The 18762-nt window shown below is 40.9% G+C and overlaps 1 protein-coding gene across 2 annotated transcripts in view; it reads left to right on the forward strand.

Moving 5' to 3' along the window:
* plxna4 (plexin A4) overlaps positions 1 to 18762 on the forward strand; it is a 238507-nt gene that overhangs the window by 37220 nt on the left and 182525 nt on the right. For both annotated transcript variants that reach the window (XM_080291962.1, XM_026146292.2), the window contains exon 3: positions 5429 to 5611. In XM_080291962.1, the coding sequence (XP_080148088.1) occupies positions 5429 to 5611 (183 nt within the window). The remainder of the gene's footprint in view (positions 1 to 5428; positions 5612 to 18762) is intronic.

The raw sequence follows: 18762 nt of genomic DNA on the forward strand, positions 1-18762 counted from the left end.
GAGTATTTTGAAGGGAACGGTAGAGCAAACCAACCCAAAGCAAAGATGGGAAAAAAATCTAAAAAACTGAAGAATATATTTTAATATACTTTAATTTGTTCCTACTGTTCATTCTCTAACATCAAATGCAATCACTGTAAGGCAATACAATTTGGAATCATTTGACATATAAGTAATATTACACAGGGGTGTATTCACTCATGCACTGTACATATTTATTCATCTTCAGTCCTAATCATTGTTACTGGTTGTCAAGAAAGTCCCCAGGGTCCTATACAAAGAGGAAGATAAGCCTAATTGTGACAGCTCTTGTAGTCCATGTCGACACCTGTACATTCAGACTGAATTTTGATCACGATTCAGTCAGAGAACTGAAAAAAAAGCAGTCTCCTTTGGAATGCCCTGTAGATGCCTTAACAAAGCAGCAAAAAGCAATGAACCTCAGCCATCAGAAAGATTCACTCTGACTACACTGCACATTTATTTTTAAGAAGATGAATTCAGTTTTTGAGTTTATATTCCTGCTTTCCTTTGAATTGTTCTATCCATATATTTTCCTGTCTCTGCTAATGCATATTATTAGGTTTCTGGGTCACTACTTTTTACTTCCACGTGTTGAACTCTTGTTTGCTGTGCAATTCAATTCTCCCCTTTGGTGCTGAGTTCCTATTTCACTTATTATGCCTGAAACAAATATCAGAAAACAAAAAAGCTTGCATAAGGTTGGACAGTTTCCAAAACTGACAGATTTGTGGAGAGGGAAATAGAAAAATCATCTGTGGAAAGAAATGCAATATTTGGACTAAAGAATGAACAAGGAACCCTTAGGAGGGTACATAATGCTGGCACTATATATATATATATATATATATATATATATATATATATATATATCTGATAGATAGAGATAGATAGATAGACACACACAATATAATATAGCAAAGTTTCATCAGATTGCATTATGCACTTATTACATGCACCTTTACTTTATGGTGGTGGTGGTGTGTGTATGTCATGGTCACAAGTGCAATGGTCAGTAACTGGATAGACTGTGTCTCAGCACAGTGTGAAACACACTCACTCTTAGTCACACAAACAGTGTAGGCTCATCTGAGCTAACAGACTCGATTTCTGTGTATATAGATATACTTTACCTGGTGGTTTTGGTTCTGGTAGAAAATTATATTTTTCTTTTGGACATTAGCTTGCCCCTTGCCAATGCCTCTCCCTTTTTGAATCTGGACTTAGGAATGGGAATAGTGCACATTAGGCTACTCTAGTCATAAAGATGTTTTTTCTTTAACAGGATGAGAGTAATATTGAATGATGGCTATTTTGCCTAAGATACAAGTACCATCATCTTCCTGAACTACTGTGAGTTACAGTTAATGCTCCTACTGCAAAACATAAACAGAGATCTGAACAAGTCTGTTTTTAAATGAGATAAATGGTTACTAATGACCCAGTCAAAACAAAAAAAATCGTTAAAAACTTAAAACTAAGTTTTAGATTGTTTCCAATTGTGAACTGCAAGTTTTCATAAGGAATTGAAATTGAAGTGTAAGCTGTGAGTGTTCTGTGTTTTACTCTAAAACTCCTGTTGCTGCAGGATCTATACAGGAAAAAATGTTTCATTATAGAAAAATCAAATGTTGACATTTTATCTTGCAAAAAACAAAACAAAAAACCCAAACGTTGCAAACCCACTTAGTCATGACATAATTCCCTAATGCCACCAATCATCCTGGCAGGTTAGTCATTTAGCACAGTAGGGCAAAAGGAAAATACCAGATATCCAAGTGGCTAATTATGCAAAGAGCAACTCCTATGATACTTTATTTTCATTGGCTGTTTTGTGAGAGAATGGTCGCCATGTTATAATCAGGAGGTTTACAGTAAAATAAGCTAATCATAGTCAACAAATGTTCAGGGATAAAAATAGATTGATCGGTGAAGTAATTGAAAGTGCCAGAAGCAGGATAATAACCGCAATGAAAAAGAAAAGCTAAATTTGCAAGAAATTGTTTCTTTGGAGCCTTTAGTGGTTGAGTAGTGACAAGTGACATGAAGTAAACGTCTCTGTGGTTTAACGTGTGCCATTAACTTTGGGAACTTGCAGCCGATGGAATGGGCCCTCACAACAGCGCAAGCCCAGATTAGGCCATACATCAGAGAGCGTTGGAGAGCGGATCTCTTTCAGTCCCCCACTAATCGCATTGAGCAACTCTCTCGCTTCCGCGTGCGCTCACTGCCCCCTCTCTCTTTCTCCACTCTGTATCTACTGATTCCTCTGCACAATCCAGAAGAGAGCTCTCTTTGTACTGGTGCTGGCAGGCGGACAGAAGCAGAGAGATGGATATGGCTGAGAGTGACCTGATTCTGCCTCAGTGCCTGGCCTCTGTCCAAATACAGAGACTCTGCTCTCTTGTCCCTCTGTCTTTAGGGAGGAACTCTCTATCTTTCTCCTCTGTTGCTACGCTGTGGGATGCTGGCTGACTTACCTGCCAGGCTTGAGCAAGAAATTAGTTTGTTTACTTTAGAGGCTTTTGAGTAGCTACAGTAGCCTGCTATTATTCAAACAGGTACCACATTTTCAGACATATTCAACTATATTTACCTGTGCATCTATTTGATTTAAATCCAAGACCACCTATTCCTGTGGACTGAGATGTTTGGAGGGACTGAAACTTCAATGTTTTGGGTCACTCATTTGTTAGCAGAAAAGAAGAGATATTGGGATAAAGAGTGAGCTCATACTGAGTGAACCGAAGGTGATCGCTTGTCTTTGATGAAACACATTATAAAAGAAGGTCCATTGAGAATTAATAAATATGCGAGGGGAAGAAATTAGATGTGCTGACAAAAAGAAGAGGAATAAAACATGTTAGAAGCAGTGATGGCACTGGCAGACAGTCTCATGAGCTATATATTGTTATTTATTTGCCAGTAAGAATTGCCACTTTTGGTGGTTGTGTAATAAAAATGCATCTTCTTCCTGAAAGCACTGACAGACAAAATGTATTTCATTAGATTGCAAAGTGGAGGATGGAGATGGTGGTGATTGGCAACCAGGAAAAATTGTGCGTTAGAGGGAAGAAATGATAAAACAGATGCTCTTTTTTTTTTTTTTTTTACACGTAAACACATCCTCTTCTTCCACATGCATCACCCACAGATGCACAGATGTGAATGATGTTTTTGCACTGATGAAACATGATTAATCTTTGCAGGAGTGGCTGCACTTTAGTCATTGTCCAAGGAAGTTTCTAATCACTGAAGCCTGAAATTCTACAAAGCACAGTCCATATTGCTTCTAATAGACTCTGTTAACCTTTGAACCCAAGCATGATGCAGCATTTAGAGGGTGTTTTCTTCCTGTCACATAGATGAGGAGTAATAGTAGTACAAATTGATGCAAGGAAGCTGCATTACACATTACTGAAGAAAAATAGGAGGGGTTTGAAGGGTGGCAGTTGACCCTTTAAGGAATGACCCTGGTTTTCATTGGAGCACCATTAGTCTAGCATAGTGCTACCACATGACTTAGAGGACAGGGAGTGCATTCTTGGCAGCCTCTCATTCTGAAAAGGTCATGTCAGGAAAGGCGAGAAAAGAGGAAAATAAAAGGGAGAAAGTCTTCTACTTGTATGTTTTCACTGTGCTCCGATATTCATCTTTGTTTAGATTCTTTGGCATCTCTGTCTTATTGGTATCTATCATTTATCCCCTTTTCTTTCTGTCACTCTTCCTGTCCCTTTTTATCCTTATCTCAACCCTTTAACCATATGGCATGATCTTGACCTAAATTCAGGTCATCTCTATCGATCGTTCCTACCGCTCTATACAATCCCACTTTATAGCCCGAGGCTTGCGGCCTAGAGCAACCATGTTCCATTTGTCTAATGAAAGCAGATCCCACACTTCCACTCTGGCTTGGTGTGAGGCTTCTGATGATGATGGTGGCCTTTAGTGACAGCTTGTTTGGAGACACCCAGTAGTTGCAGGATTTCTCGAAAGCCCACAGGGTGCACTTCCAGTAAGAAAAATGGAAAAATGGTTCAAAGGATGACTCTGCCCATCAAAGGGACCTTCACCTGACAGTTCACACTTCTAGATTTGAAAATTCAGTTGGATTTCCGTTGCATGCCAGGATAATCCTTTTGCTATTTTACTATGAAAACTTTTTGATTTTAAATGAATAATTTCGGGTAATGTTAACTTTATGCTGTCAACCTCATTTTGCCAATTATTAATGCTGGACTAATAGTGTACATTTATATTGCATTTAACAAGCTTCCTTTTGACATTCAAAGAACCGTCCAGCAAAATGTAGCTGAATCTGGTGCTTCACCTTTGGATTTATTACCAAATAACTTTTCCAGCAGTACAATTACCAGTGCACAGCTAGTGTGGATTGACTATAAGGCATTGCTCTACTTTTTTGTCGACTCTGGTGAGGACACTGGTGTCAAAGAAGTGAATCCATTTGCACAATTAATGGCTGACCTTTCAGGATACAGTCAATACAGTAAAGTGTGGCTATCATGAACAATGAAATTTACTGATGGTTTTGATAATTTCTTTTCTTTTTAAGGAAAGCGGTACCACGTGCATTTGCATTTCACCCTGCAGCAAACCACGACATTACGAAGCGATTAATCAAGCAGCGGCTGCTTCAGTCCTAAACTGGAAAAAAAGCGTTTCAACCCATGCGCTCCGAATAATGACCAATCCACCACGCCATTGTTCTCTTATCAAAACCTATAAGTCATTCTGCCCACTGTGACTGCAGAAAATATACCAGCTGACAGGATTAAACACATGCAAACATAAAGTGTAGAGAGGCATAGGACATGAAGCACACCTATCTACATGTAATTACAAAATCACAGCGGCATGTCTACACTGAAAGCGTAACAGAACAACCTCGTCTAGAGTTGTAGTTCTCCCTGCTCTAAATCAGTTTCTATATATATTTAAATGCATTGCAGTGTTTTGCCTCACAGCCCTGTGATAATGCTGCACTGCTTTTCCTTTTTTTTCTTTTTTTTAAACTCAGTTCACGTTGAATCACTTCACATTGGATATCTTGCCGCACAGGCATTTCTACAGTTGCTGTTGCATTGGGTGGACGGTAGGGAATTGTGCCTGACAGAGCAGCCTCTGGCATTTTTACAGAACTTGAGGCTGACTGCAGTCTCTTCTTTTTTCCCCCCACATTTGCTGTATCTTGTGGCCAGCCAATGGTCAGAGATTATCTTTCACATCCAAAATGTTTCTCCACCCTGCTCATCTTCCCTTATAGAAATACCCTTTACAGTCAGATGTTGTATTTTTGTTCTCACGAGAAATTAAGATATGAATTCATAGGAATTTGCCAAATGAGCACCTCAAAATCTGATTGTGCTAATTGTTGTTTTCCTTGCAGCTCTTGACCATTGACGACGACTTTTGTGGCCTGGACATGAATGCTCCATTGGGCGTCTCTGAGATGGTGAGAGGCAAGCCTCTCTTTTCTGACGCCGTTGACAAAATGTCCTCAGTCATTGCCTACGTCTACAAGAACCACTCACTGGTCTTCGTGGGAACAAAAAGCGGTCAAGTCAAGAAGGTAAGGGAGACAAATATAGGTTGAAAGATAGCACAGATGGTTGAATTGATAGAGGGAGAGATTTGCTTTCTCTCAGTTAGAACGTAGAGTAAGGGCTGGGAATTGGGGACTACTGGATTGGAGGAAGGATAGTAGTAAGAAGGCAGATTGACTTTCAGGCAAATCAGCTGACTCGGCTGTATTCGCAGTAGAAGAGACGTGTGTGTTTGTGTGTAGGTGTGTACATAAAACAGTGGGAGAGCGGATGGAGGAAGTGTGTGTACTTCAGGGTAGAGAGAAAGCGAGTGTGGTGTGTGTGTGTGTGTGTGTGTGTGTGTGTGTGTGTGTGTGTGTGTGTGTGCGAGTGTGGTGTGTGTGTGTGTGTGTGTTTTGAGGAAAGGGGATCAGGCGTGCCCCTTTGGGGGTTTATTCCTACAGTAAAGCCTATCTGGTATCTCTCAACATCCTCCTCATCCACTGCACCATATATCACACATACACTCGTATTCGCCTGTATCAGTGGTATCCGCTGTACTTTTCCCTCACTTTGGACTTGTATAAAATCCAGAGCCCTGGGGGCCGATTGTAGCACACATCAGCATGTTGCAGAAGTTGCTAGACAGCCCAGATCAGCATGTTGCAGAATTGATTGGATGAAGTTTCTTAGCTCTTCCTCGAGGCAAATTAAGTCATCAGAATAAAATTTAATACATCATTTATTAAGAAATTTAGGCAAATTCATAGCCTGGTGATGAAAGGAACTATGAGTCACTCCCATCCTTTATAATTTAGGGTTTCTCACATCTGTGTGTGTAGTAACTGAATGTTGTAGTAATGATCCTAGGTTACAAAAATATTCTCTAAAAATTTCTAGAATTATTTTAACTAGGGCATTTGTGAGTGTCTTTGTGAACATAACTGTTTGTCTTAGAAGAACATGTCACACTCTGTGTGACAGAAGAGCCTCTAACTCAACAAGATTTGTCTCCTCAGAGTTAAACAGCACTGGATAAGCTGGGCTTTGGAGTGTTGTGGTTACCACCTTAGACTCCCTTCATGCCCCTGTGCCCTCCTGCATGTGGTAGCCCTTTTCAGAGTTAATGGGATGATGCACTGCTGCTAGGTGTGATAGAACTTGGTAGCAACCTGTACTTTCACTGTACTTCCCCACACATTCACACACATTTACACACGCACATATGTATTATAAGGCCATGACTGAGACTAATTCTAGAGGGCGGTTAGGCCAGTGAGTCTTAAAGGCCTGGGGAAGGAGAGGAGCACAGGAGAGATGAGTGAGGGAAGCGAGGTAGGGTTGAGCAGCAGGGGCTGAACAGAGATGAGCTATATTCCAGAAATGAAAGTCATAAAAGGAGGAAGAGCGTTTGTGTGATGACAGTAGAAGGATGAAAAACAGAGGAAACAAAGATACTACTGGGATCAGAATGTGGACCCAGTGCTGAAAGGTCTTCTGCTGATACACACAGGCAAATTGAATGCTATTTCTTCTATAATGTTTATATTATATTGCTTCCACTAAATTCTTGTGTGAATCCAGTCTGCAGGATTGTTCAGATTCATTATATTCAGGCAAAAAGAAAAAAAACCCCTCCAAAATCTAACACACAAAGGTGATCAATACTCTGTGTCAACACACTTGTACACACATTGGGCTATTACAGCCACATCCTCCCCTCCCATGTATATACTTCCCCTCCCATGTCATTAACTGTATACCATTAGATGACATCACAGGCAATAAAAGACAACAACAAGACAATAAAAAGTCTGAACTTCAGTCCACCTCCTTCATCAGTGACTTTATAACCCCTCGGCTAATGGATGTTGATTTATACACACTCCCCCACCTCACTTGTTCCACCCCTCAGCCCCCTCCTCCTTCTTCTGGGATTCACTCACAGACTGTCTTTCAGTCTCAGTTTTTTTTCACTGTTATTTATGATCTTGTGACTAACACATCACCCAGAGTAAATATAAGCATTTACGGTAAAAGAGAGTGGATCGGGTTTAATGGAGTGGCGTTTCGGTGAGATAAATGTTAGTGTTTACAGGCTCACGTTTATGGCATCATGACGTTGAGCTGGGCAGGGCGCTGAGTGAATTAAATTCAATTTGCCTGTGAAATACTTTAATGTAATAGAGGTTAGAATAAATTTTTGCTAGCATAATGTGAGGCTTGCGGATCAGAGTACAGACGTAGATATGCCATGGCTGTGCTGATTAGATTTTCATTAGCTTAATTTATCATCAAGCCCTTAAACTCATCCTGAACTAAGACAATGCACAACTAACCGAACTCTACCTTAACTTCAAACTAAAATGGAGATCAGTTGCAGGTGACCAGAGTCTGGAGAGTAAGGTTTTCCAGTATTCAGTTTTACTCTTTTTCTTCTCTGTGGCAGTTCTTTTGAGATGTAAGGGCGAGCTTGAATTTCTCACTTCGCACTCATATTCCTAACATATACAGGTTCTATGCTTGTAAAGGGCACACACATTAAAGCACATTCACACAAATCAGCACTTGCCTTAGATGCCCATTAATGCTAAGTGGCTGTATGGCCTAAAGTCTGTTTTGACAGAGTCTAGAGTGAGTGGACTTTGATAACACCATCATGTTATCATATAGAAAGCAGTACTATTAAACAGTGGGGTTTTGTATACGCCCACAACTACAGCCATGCTTGGCTTTTACTGTCTCAAACAAAACGTAAAACTTGGAAACCTTTTCCATGTTTTTTTTTTTTTATTATTATAGAGCTGCATTTCCTCTGCACTCTTCAGCAAACTTGCAACTGCTTTCTCCTTGTTTCTTTGCTTTCACTCCCTATTGCCACCTCTATTTGCCCTTCTCTTAATAAGTTCCCTCTTCCTTTTCCCTTCATCTCTCTCACTCCCTCTGTATGTTTTGAATTGAATTGCTGTGAAAGCTCTTTGATGGCTACCTCCTGCTAGTGGAAGTGAATGGACCATATGGCTTCCTTCAGCCAGTCTGTCGGTCAGTTTGTGTGCTCATTGGCCTGTGGCTTGAGGAGGAGATGGGGATATGATGGAGATAAAAGGCTGTGGTTGGGGTAAGGTTTAAACCCATTTACTGCAGGCCAGTAGACACCAGCAGGTCAAGGGGAAAACCTTAACCCCCTGCAGGCTTTGGTTTAGTTCATGGTCATCTGGTCGTACTACACATAAGAGGTTCACATCGGTGATACTCACACGTTGCACATTATTGTTTGAATCGGGATAAGCATGCACACATGCATCAGTGACCACTTGCACCCACACCTAGCAGTCCATCTACACACTACTGGACAAAGGCTGGCCAGGTATCCCCATGGGGCCATGGTTCGAGAGGTGGACTAGGGGACAAGAAGAACGTGTGGAGGGAAAAGAGAGTCGAGAGATGAGATTGAAGGCCACCTGCCGAGGTGCTAATGCATCTCCCCTCTGTCCGTCCCAATGGGGGAGCATTGGCACTCAATACAATGAGCAGCTAACCTTGAACTTGACATGGAAAGGAACAGAAAAATGAGTGAGGCAGTACATGCGAAGGTTGGAAAAGCTCTCTGTCCTAGATACTGGATGCACGCATGGTTCAATCAAAGCCTTTCACAGAATTTGGGGAAAAAGGCAGCTAGCACTCTTTTTCCTGCCTCTACATTTCAATCTGTCCCAGTCAGATGGAGAAAAATGGAAGAAAAGAGGAGGTGGGAAGACACAGAGAAAACAAAGAAGAAGATCCAAGAAGAATTTTGTTGATAAGGGAACAAGGAAATGAAAAGAGAGGGTTACGCGGTGGAGAATAAATGATAGTTTACAAAGCTATAGCTTCTTGCAGGAGAGGAGTTGCATAGAAACTGGGAGATCTGTCATTTAAAGTTGTCAGGGGAGATTGCATGAGCAAAAAACAGGTCAATTTCAACACCGAATGGTTAATGTTTGTTGCTGGAAAGGGAAAGGTCAAACTCTCACTTTTGACTCAACCCCTGTCAATTTCTGTTCAAGTGCAATACAGCCTACTGCGCCTTGACTGTCTCATTACCCATCTCTCCAGCAATGGGATTTTCCCCTCCCCTTTGCTATCTGTCTACGGTATCCTCGTCTAATAAATGAACTTTTGTTTTCTAGCTGGCTTTTCTGTCAGCACAATAGATTGTGTGAAGATAGATGTGTGCAGGTGTGAGAGATTTTTCTTGAGATATTTATTGTGCTGGACCAGTCCCATATGTTTTACGGGTTGATTGTGTCATTGTTTTGCAAGTGTGTATGCGTTTGTCTGTGCGTGTGTGTGTATGATAGGTTGGTTAGCCCCAGATGCAGATTATTGAAATGGGCTGAGCTGAGCTGTGGTCAGTGGAGCAGAGGATTAACTGCTTAAAGTTAATGATGAAATATGCTTCAGGACGGGGTATGCTATAAACACAATACTCTTGAACACAGGCGCGAACACTCGCACACAGACACAGCTATTATCACCTTGGCCAGTAGCCATTACAAACCCCACCCAGTCGCCCATTCATTCCTGGGCAGTGGTCTAAACCGCTGCAGTGCTCAGCAAGTATTCCCAGAATGTCAATGCTCTCCTACTTTTAAGTATTCCACAGCAGTCTTGCTAGTTGCCTGGGTTTTGTGTGTGTGTGTGTTGCTGCTCCCACACTAGCTTGCAAAAGCCCAGACGTGAGTTGCCATGGTAGCACTGGCTGCTCCAAACGTGCGGAATTAAACGTATAGAGTGGAGGCAAAACACACATGCACGTATCCGAGTGTGTTGTGATCCATTCAGTGTTTAATTCCCAGGGAAGCTGACGGTGTAGCACACACAGTGTAAATATTATGCTGATACAATAAACGGCGTGAACGATAGGATAACCTGATCTGATGACAGCAGGCTGGTATCTGATGACACTGCTGTCCAGCTCATGGCTATGAGGCTGATTTAACACATATTCTAAGAGAGCTAGTGTCTTTGTCTCGCTGTATTAGCGCCTGCTGTTACTCTGCTAAGGGAAAGTCTAAGGGAACGTCCTCCAACATCTTGCACCCTCCTTCACCTAATGCTTCGTTTCTTGAGTCTTTTAGTGCACCATTCTTCCCAGCCAGTTGTTTTTCTATGGATCGTCTTCTGCTAAGTGCTTGGTGGACAAGGTTTACTTAGGCCTCTACCCCAATTCCCATTCCTTCTCTACAGTTATGGGGTTGGTTAATAGCCTGTGTGTGCATTTCATATTTGTATATGAGTCTCTCTATATATATTGGTCAATTGTGTGCAGAAAATCATGGGAGCTAATGAGAAGTAAAGTCCATTAGTGGCCTGGGAAGAGGATCAGAAGACAGTGATTGCCTCGTGTGCCACGACAAAAACCCTCATTCAGTAGCCAGGCCGTCTGAATGGGCAGAAGGCAGAATCCGTGTTGTATTCACTAAGGAAGCCTTAGCTTTAGCTTGGGGATGATATGAGGTTGTGTTGAACAGAGGAGGGAAAATGGGGGTAGGAAAAGTAGAAGAGCAGGGAAATTAAGTATGGTTTAAGGCAGTGGTTATGTGAGATAAACCAGAGAGAGAAATGTTGAGTAAATATAAAGTTGCATGAATATGATTCATGTCGTGGTATCAGCTTCTTCAGCCAACTCCAACTTCATTTGTTTTATTTCAGATTTTGTAGACTCCTTGGACACACTAAAGTTCTCCATCATTGGATGGTGGGTAGAATGAAACATGGAATTATGCTAAGTTAAATGAAACCATAATAAGAGACGCATAAAGAGCTCCGGACAGAGATATACTGTGTGAGTGAGAGAGTAGAAAGAGGCTGGATGCAGAGCAAAACAGAGTGAAAAATAATCCAGCACAGAATGGCAAAGCTCGAACTTATCCAGCAATAAAATTTCTGAATCAGTCAGATCAGACACTGACTGTAGCTTGGCCTGCCAGCTTGTACAATACCTGTGTTGTAATGTCTGACTGAGCCAGTGTATGAATAGTGCAGGTAGTTGTCTGGAGAATTCACAGTGAGGGAGCTGGGGTTTTATCTATCTGCCTCCTTATACTGAGCTGTCACCTCTAGCCTTACCAATAATATGAGTGCATCTGACGCAGAGCTTCTCCTGTTATGTGCTTCGTGTGAGAAAGTGCAACTTCAGACAATGCTTGGACCCGATTCTCCCCACATCATCCAGAGCTGATGTGTGGAAATGGGTTAGGCGTTTAGTTAGGAAAGCAATTTCTCCTTTGATTTAGACACAGTATCTCATGGTGCTCGGGTAAGCAGAGTCAGCAGTGGCCTGACTCAACAGATACACAAAGTGCCCTGCTTTAGTGGATGACATTGCTTGTGCATTCAGTGTACTTGGCTGCTAGCCTTTGTGTGTGGGTGTGTGTGATCGTATGTAAAAATAGCTGTTCACGTTACTTGTGTCATTCAGGGGGTGTATTTATAGATGCCATTGCTGTAGCATGGCCTTATCCCTTCTTTCCAAGGTTTCTTTATAATTGATGAGCTGTCAGGAGCTGAGCCGGGCTGAGCACACATGCATGTACACACACAAAACCAAACCTTGGTAACCAGCTGCTTCACTGCAGGTTGACACCACCATGTTTGCACACACACACGCGCGCACTCGGTGGTTTTAAGCTCCAGCTGGAGGTATCACAAAGGTGAGCCCCCAGCTATGAATGGCCCATGTGGTGTTGCAGACTGTTGTTTATATTGCAGTAACTCAATGATTTGCTATAACAACTCTTAGTCATTTAAGTATCTCAGTGTATAGTTCGATGTTATATTATAGGTATACTTAATGCTTTCCAACCTTCAGCTGAAATTGAATTAATATGCAGATACAAGGGTTGCTCAGATGTTTTTTTTTTTATTATTTACACAGATCTTCACTGAAACGAGAAGGAGGAAGAGTGGGTGAACAGCAGCAGAAAGCAGAGCTCTGCACTGAGAGACTGAAAGAGTGTAGAGGGCAAAATTGGCAGGCAAGAATAAAAGATGAAAGCTACAGAGATGGAGAGAATATTGAGAAAGGGTAAAGTGAGAGGGTGAGAGTGGTGAAATGGAGTTTGATGTTCATTTCACTCTTGTGAGTATGTGGCAGCATATTGAGCTATGAGTGATTTGAGTGGCTATTCTCCACAGTGTGTATGTGCATTTGAATGGCTTGAGCCAGCAGAGAAGTTAGAGAGTGGCGAACTTCAGTCTGATCTCTGTGTTTCTTGACAGTTTGAACTTTATCTGACCCTGACATGTTGTTGGCTCAGGGTTAAGATGAGGTTACCTATTTAGAAGGACAAGTAAGGGTCTGGGGACATAAACAGATCAAAGGGCTGCCAAGGAATCTGGAGTCTATGCTTTGATCCCATGTATAATTCATGCCTGATGTTTATTAATTTCCTAACAGGGCTGTTAATCTAGTACTAAAATGTCAGAATTTTTAGACCTTGGGAAAGACCTTTTATTTTGTCAGTTTAAATTATTTTCTTGTCTTATTTTGCGTGCGTTTGAATACATTTTCCCTGGCGTGGAGTAAAACGCTGCAACCGTATTTCTCTTTTGACTGTTGAATTTATGATGTGTGGACATGACATGAATTTTGGCTAGCACTGCATCTAATGCAAGCAAATGCCTTCTGAACATTACAGCTATCAGTGAGCTACTTGAAAAGTGGGGCTTCACTTTGTGAATGTGGTGGATGCCTAATTTGGATCCCTTTTTAGTAAATATACAAGGAGCTTGTTAGTATCTCAGATAGTGTGCTACACCGTCAGCTGGCATTTCAGCTGTGTTAAGATGGCTTTAAGAAACTTCAAACAGAAGGAAGATGGCAGGTGAATCACAACAGACAAAAACACCTGCAGAAAAGAGTTTTTTTCCTTTCATTCTTCTCCCCCTTCCTGTGCTTTTATATGTCTGTCATTCTGTGCTTCCTTCCTCTCCCTTTTCCTCCACCCTCTATTCTAATTAACATGTTGTGTGACTGTCCAGTGAGAAAAGCTGGCAGCTTGTGTGTGTTTACAAGCTGCTCACTCGGATAGCTTTGCCAGGCAGTCATGGGGCTTCTATTATGAAGCATTCTAAACTTAGTCAAACCTTTTTTCTGTTTTTTTTATTCAGTTAAGCGCCGTCACTAACACTGACGTTTGGTTAGTAACCAGTTTACTTACAAATGCGTCACATGAAATAAGCCGTGTTATCATTTTGACATCAACAGATCAAGACAAAAAACTGTAAACAATATACAACGAGTTATGTTTATCATTTGACTCATCCAGAGTTATGTTTAAAAAAGCCTCCATTTCTAGTAACTTTAAAATTTTAACTGCACTTAATGTTGTCACTTAATACAAATACATGCAACTGTTCTTCGTGCACGACAGCTTTAAAATAAGGTGAAATCAAAAAGCTATGAGACATATAATACTGATACAAATTGAAAAGCATACCAGATTTAAATCCAATTTTCCCTTCAAGGCCATTTCAGCTGTTTTTTTTTCTTTTTCTTTTTGGATTGCTTTAAAACATCTGCAATTCCAACGTGATCTCAAACCTGAAAAGATCAACTTTGAGAATCTGACCAGAGGTTCATGCCAAAAATCATGGTGATGATGAGAACTGAGCAGTTTAAAAAAACAGTTTAACCCGGAAGTGTGAACAGTGTTTAAGCCCAAAAGTGGTATATCAGTTCAGCTGCACTACCAGGGTTATACTTAACATTTTTTCCATCATTCATATGAGTATCCACCAAGGCCAGACCATCAACATGAAGTTCTGCTGTAACCTCCTGAGATACCCGAGGGAGAACATTCAGCAGAAACATCCTGATTGCGCTAACAGCATGCTAGTGCATTATTATTTTGGCCACACAAACTCCAAACCCCTCATATCATTCACCACAGACCCTACCTGGTTCTTCGTCCTCTCCCCTGAAATAAAATTCAAGTTGAAGGTGTGATTTGTGACATACTGAAGGAAATCCAAGGGAACCAAGGGACATTTTTTGCTTGTTTTTGATGTTGAATCCAAAAAGATCCTCTAGACAGATTTCCATGTCACACAAACACATGCAAGTACTTATATGCATAATATACAGGGAAACAAAAAGTTGTAAGAAAGCAAAAAAGCAACTAAAATATTATGAGAAAACATCTGGATTCTAATATACAAACATCCTAAGCATAATTAAAATAATTGAATTGTATTAATTTTATTCACAGACATCCAGATGGTAGAAGATAAGCATTTCGATCGACCTCTCTCTGAGAGCGTATATGTGCTCAGACAGTTAATTAGCAGCTCTGTTAACATTCTTCGGCCATATAACAAGCCCGTGTCAAGCTACCACAGGGGTAGATAATTATGCCCAAGCTCTCTCTCTGTGCACCTCTCTCTTCCACTGATTGATCATTAAGTAGGTAACCACAGAGAAACACTCCAAGCATAGCTGCCTCTAATACACATACAAACACACCTACGCAGGCACAAACTTCTACTCATGTCAGCAGTGGGTGAAAAGATAAGGAATCACCAGCTATAGCACGGGAAAAGAAAGTTTACAGTTGCTCCACTCATATAAAATTTAAGCGTATAATTTCTCATTCAGGTTTTGCTTTATGCATAAGTATTAGCCTGCGTGTCAAATCATTGAATGGCCGTAGTTAATTTGTGCTCCAGAAGTAGAAAATCAATACAATGTCTAGCAACTAATCACACAGTGTGTTCCTGTACATTCCAGTAGATAGATAGCTAGCAGTAATCCTGGCAGGGCCAGAGTGTAATTTCCCATCAGCACCTCCCATACTGCAAATTTATGTTCTTGTACCCAAGAATAGCATTAAAACCACACAAAGAATAGAGGCAGAAAAAAAACTGCCCCAAACTCCACATTTAATATTAAGTTTTTCTGTCAAAACCAGTCGTAACTGAAGTTCCTGATGAATGAGGATTAGTTCATTTCATTAAAATCCAATCAAACGTTCCTCATGTTGAGTATGTCTTTTTAATTTCACGTTACACAGACTTGCATCATTTTGCATGTAATTAATTTATCTTAACATTATTAGTAGATGATCTGTCTTTCCCCATCTTTTTTTTTTTTTTTAATATTAGTGGTAGTTTGTGACATGTAGCATCCTTATATCTCCAGTTATGCATATCCTTTGGGTACTTGGAAGCTAAATAACCCCGCTTCTAAACCTCAATTTTTTTCACCAATATTGCTTTCTCTTCAAATTTCTGTGATGTATGGCTCAGGTTTGTGTAGCTATAGAGGACACATCACTGCAGGTGAGCCCACTGTCTCTCCTCCTTCTATCACTGCTTCCTTCCTCGCACGCCTGTAGCCAATCATTGCTCACCGTAGGTCTTTTGGGGTAGTCAGCACCCCTGCGCACCTTTTCCTTTCCTCTACCTCTTCTTTCTCTCTCTCTGTCTCTCTCTGTCTCTCTCTCTGCAGTGAATAGTTTGCCTCACAACTGGGTCATTCTCTTCCCTCCCTGCAGTAAATGCTAGCAGGCAGTCAGGCAGGAAGGGCTAGGCTAGGCTGCATCTCATAGCTTTAGCTCAAGTGCAAGGGGACTCCTGAGACTGCAGATGCAATAGTGTACTGTTGAGTGGGCTGTTTGTTTGCATGTATGTGGGTGTATTTAAACCCGATGAGATTACAGGTAAACTGAGGTGGAAAAATGCACGTGAGTGAGAGACATACATCAGTGAGACATTGTCTTACCGCGTGCCTGCCGGTATATTGTGTTTATGTGTTTAGAAGCTTCCGTTAGCCACCACACGTATTAAGTCTCTTGCAAACATCACCTTCCTTGAGCAGCACCTGTTTGTTTTGGTTTATTTGCACATTCTTATATTGCTTAGCTTCTCCTCCTACTCATCTCACATACACACAAAGACACACATACACCCTCTAATGTAGGTGCGGTGGTGTATGCGAGTTGCAATTTAGATTACACTGACTTGCCCATTAGATAGATGCAAGTGTAAACATCTTTAAAAGGGTCCCTGGGTCTGTTTGTCTGTCTGAAATCAAGACACCGAAGTGCATCTCAGGTAGGGAAACTACTATATACACACAATGCCAGGAGAAATGGAAAGTAAGATTGAGAGAGTAAATAAATAAATGAGATGGAGAAAGGGTGTGAGACTGAGAGGAATGCTGGGAGAAAGATGAAAAAGATGGAAGCAGCACGTAAAGAGAGACAACATCTTGCCCACCTATCCCCAGTCTTTTCCTTTTGTCTCACCTACTCTCCACACCCTTTCTTTTCCCATCCCCAACACAGAGCTTAATAAGTGGATTTTTATCTCAGTTACACCAGCCTTCCCAAAAGCTTGTGGGCGCTTTTCCCCCCAGCTGCACACATAGAATTTTAATTGCCTCTATGCAGTTAGAGACACTCCTAGTTTTTAAGGAATGAGGCAGAATTTGTTGAAAATGAAGGTTTTTAAGTATCGCTTGTGTCTGGATGCATGCAATATGTTCCATATTCTGATGCCTTCACTTTTTTGCGCAATTTTGTTGTGGAGTTAAATTCAAGTTCATAAATTTGCCATTTTGCCAATGAGTGTGCATTTCAAGACTTAATAAAAACAAATCTTTGTACATTAAAAGGGACCAAACTGAAGTTTCATTAAGTAAGTATTCAGACCACCTCGCAGAAGACAGATTTCATAGTAAATGAAGATTAAAGTATTCTTGTCTACAGCACAGACTTTACACAGGTGGATTTGGGCAGGTTATCCCATTCGCTTTAGCAGATCATTCACACTGGATGGAAAGTGCACTGTAATCTTCAGCTTTACTCCACAGATGTTAGTGATTATGAGGTTTAGGTCTGGTCTCGGGCTGGGCTATTCAAGGACAGTGAGAGAGTTGCCTTAAGGTACTCCAGCTCCGTTGTAGCTGGATTTATTGTTCTCTCAGCTCAGAGAAGGACCCCTGTAGCATGATGCTAAAATAACTAATGCTTCACTAAAGAGATCTTATTAACTAGGTCAATGTCACAGATAAAGTTTCTTGGTGTCTTCAAGTCAGATGTCTTTTGCATAAAAGTGGCTTTTGTCTGTGTACTCTAGGATAAGGGCCTAATTGATGAAGTGCTGCTGAGATGGTTGTCCTCCTGGCAGTTTATCTCATCTCTGCAGAGGACACTGTTAGCATGAGTGTTGAATTCTAAGTGACCTCCTTCACCTTCACACACTCACCCTTGCTGGGTTTAGAAAAAGAGCAATTCTACAAAGAGTTTGGTGGTTTAATTGGTGGTTTGGTGGGGTTCTTCTAACTCCATGACTTGTTTTTGCCCAGATATCCAGTGTGACTTGCGGAAGCTGTGTGCCTTTTAAGAAAATGCACTCAGTGAATATATTTTGTCACAGAAATCAGGTTCTAGATACAATTAAAACAAAAAGGGTTGATAATTTGGAGTACCAAAGCAAAGGGTCAGAAACATGAGGCATTAGTTGGTTTTATTTTTGATTGATGGAAAAAAATTGTAACCATTTAAAATGCAACTTCACAGCAAGAAAAAAGCATGCACAAAGTGATAACATCCTGAATGCACACCTCTAATATTTCATTTGTTTTTGCTGCCTAGCCCCATAATGAATGGCGTTCTTTCTTCTCTCTCGTTTCCTCTGCCCAGCTTTCAAACACTCATGAGCAGCTTTAACAATCCATACTTTACACACATGCACAGATAATAATTTCCATTTCCATTTTAGTACATACAACTGAAAGAAATTGAGTGTAATAAAAAAGAAAATAAATCATAATATCGTGTCAAATGTTTCCTCCACGAACAGTCAAATATATAATTCTGTGCCAGCACTAGAAGAGCTTTGCAATTGGTCTCAACCTTATGGTTTCCAGCTGAGCTAGTGTAACAAGTTTTAATATCGACAAGTAAAATAATATATACGCCTGTCATCAACCTGTAAGCAAACAGGTAAAAAGCACTGGGAGTACCACGTGTTCCTATGTGTGGAAATTGTCTGACAGCAGCCAGCAACACCTTTGTCCAATAACTTCTTATTGTTATAGTCAAAGATATAGGTTATTCATCACAGTGGTGCTGAAACCTCCCAAGCTGGTGCTGCACGTGCTGAGAGGTGTGAGTGTGCATGTTTTAGTGTGTCCTTGTATCAGTAGCAC

This window comes from Astatotilapia calliptera, chromosome 17, assembly GCF_964374335.1.
Source record: "Astatotilapia calliptera chromosome 17, fAstCal68.1, whole genome shotgun sequence".
In the NCBI taxonomy this organism is placed as follows: domain Eukaryota; kingdom Metazoa; phylum Chordata; class Actinopteri; order Cichliformes; family Cichlidae; genus Astatotilapia; species Astatotilapia calliptera.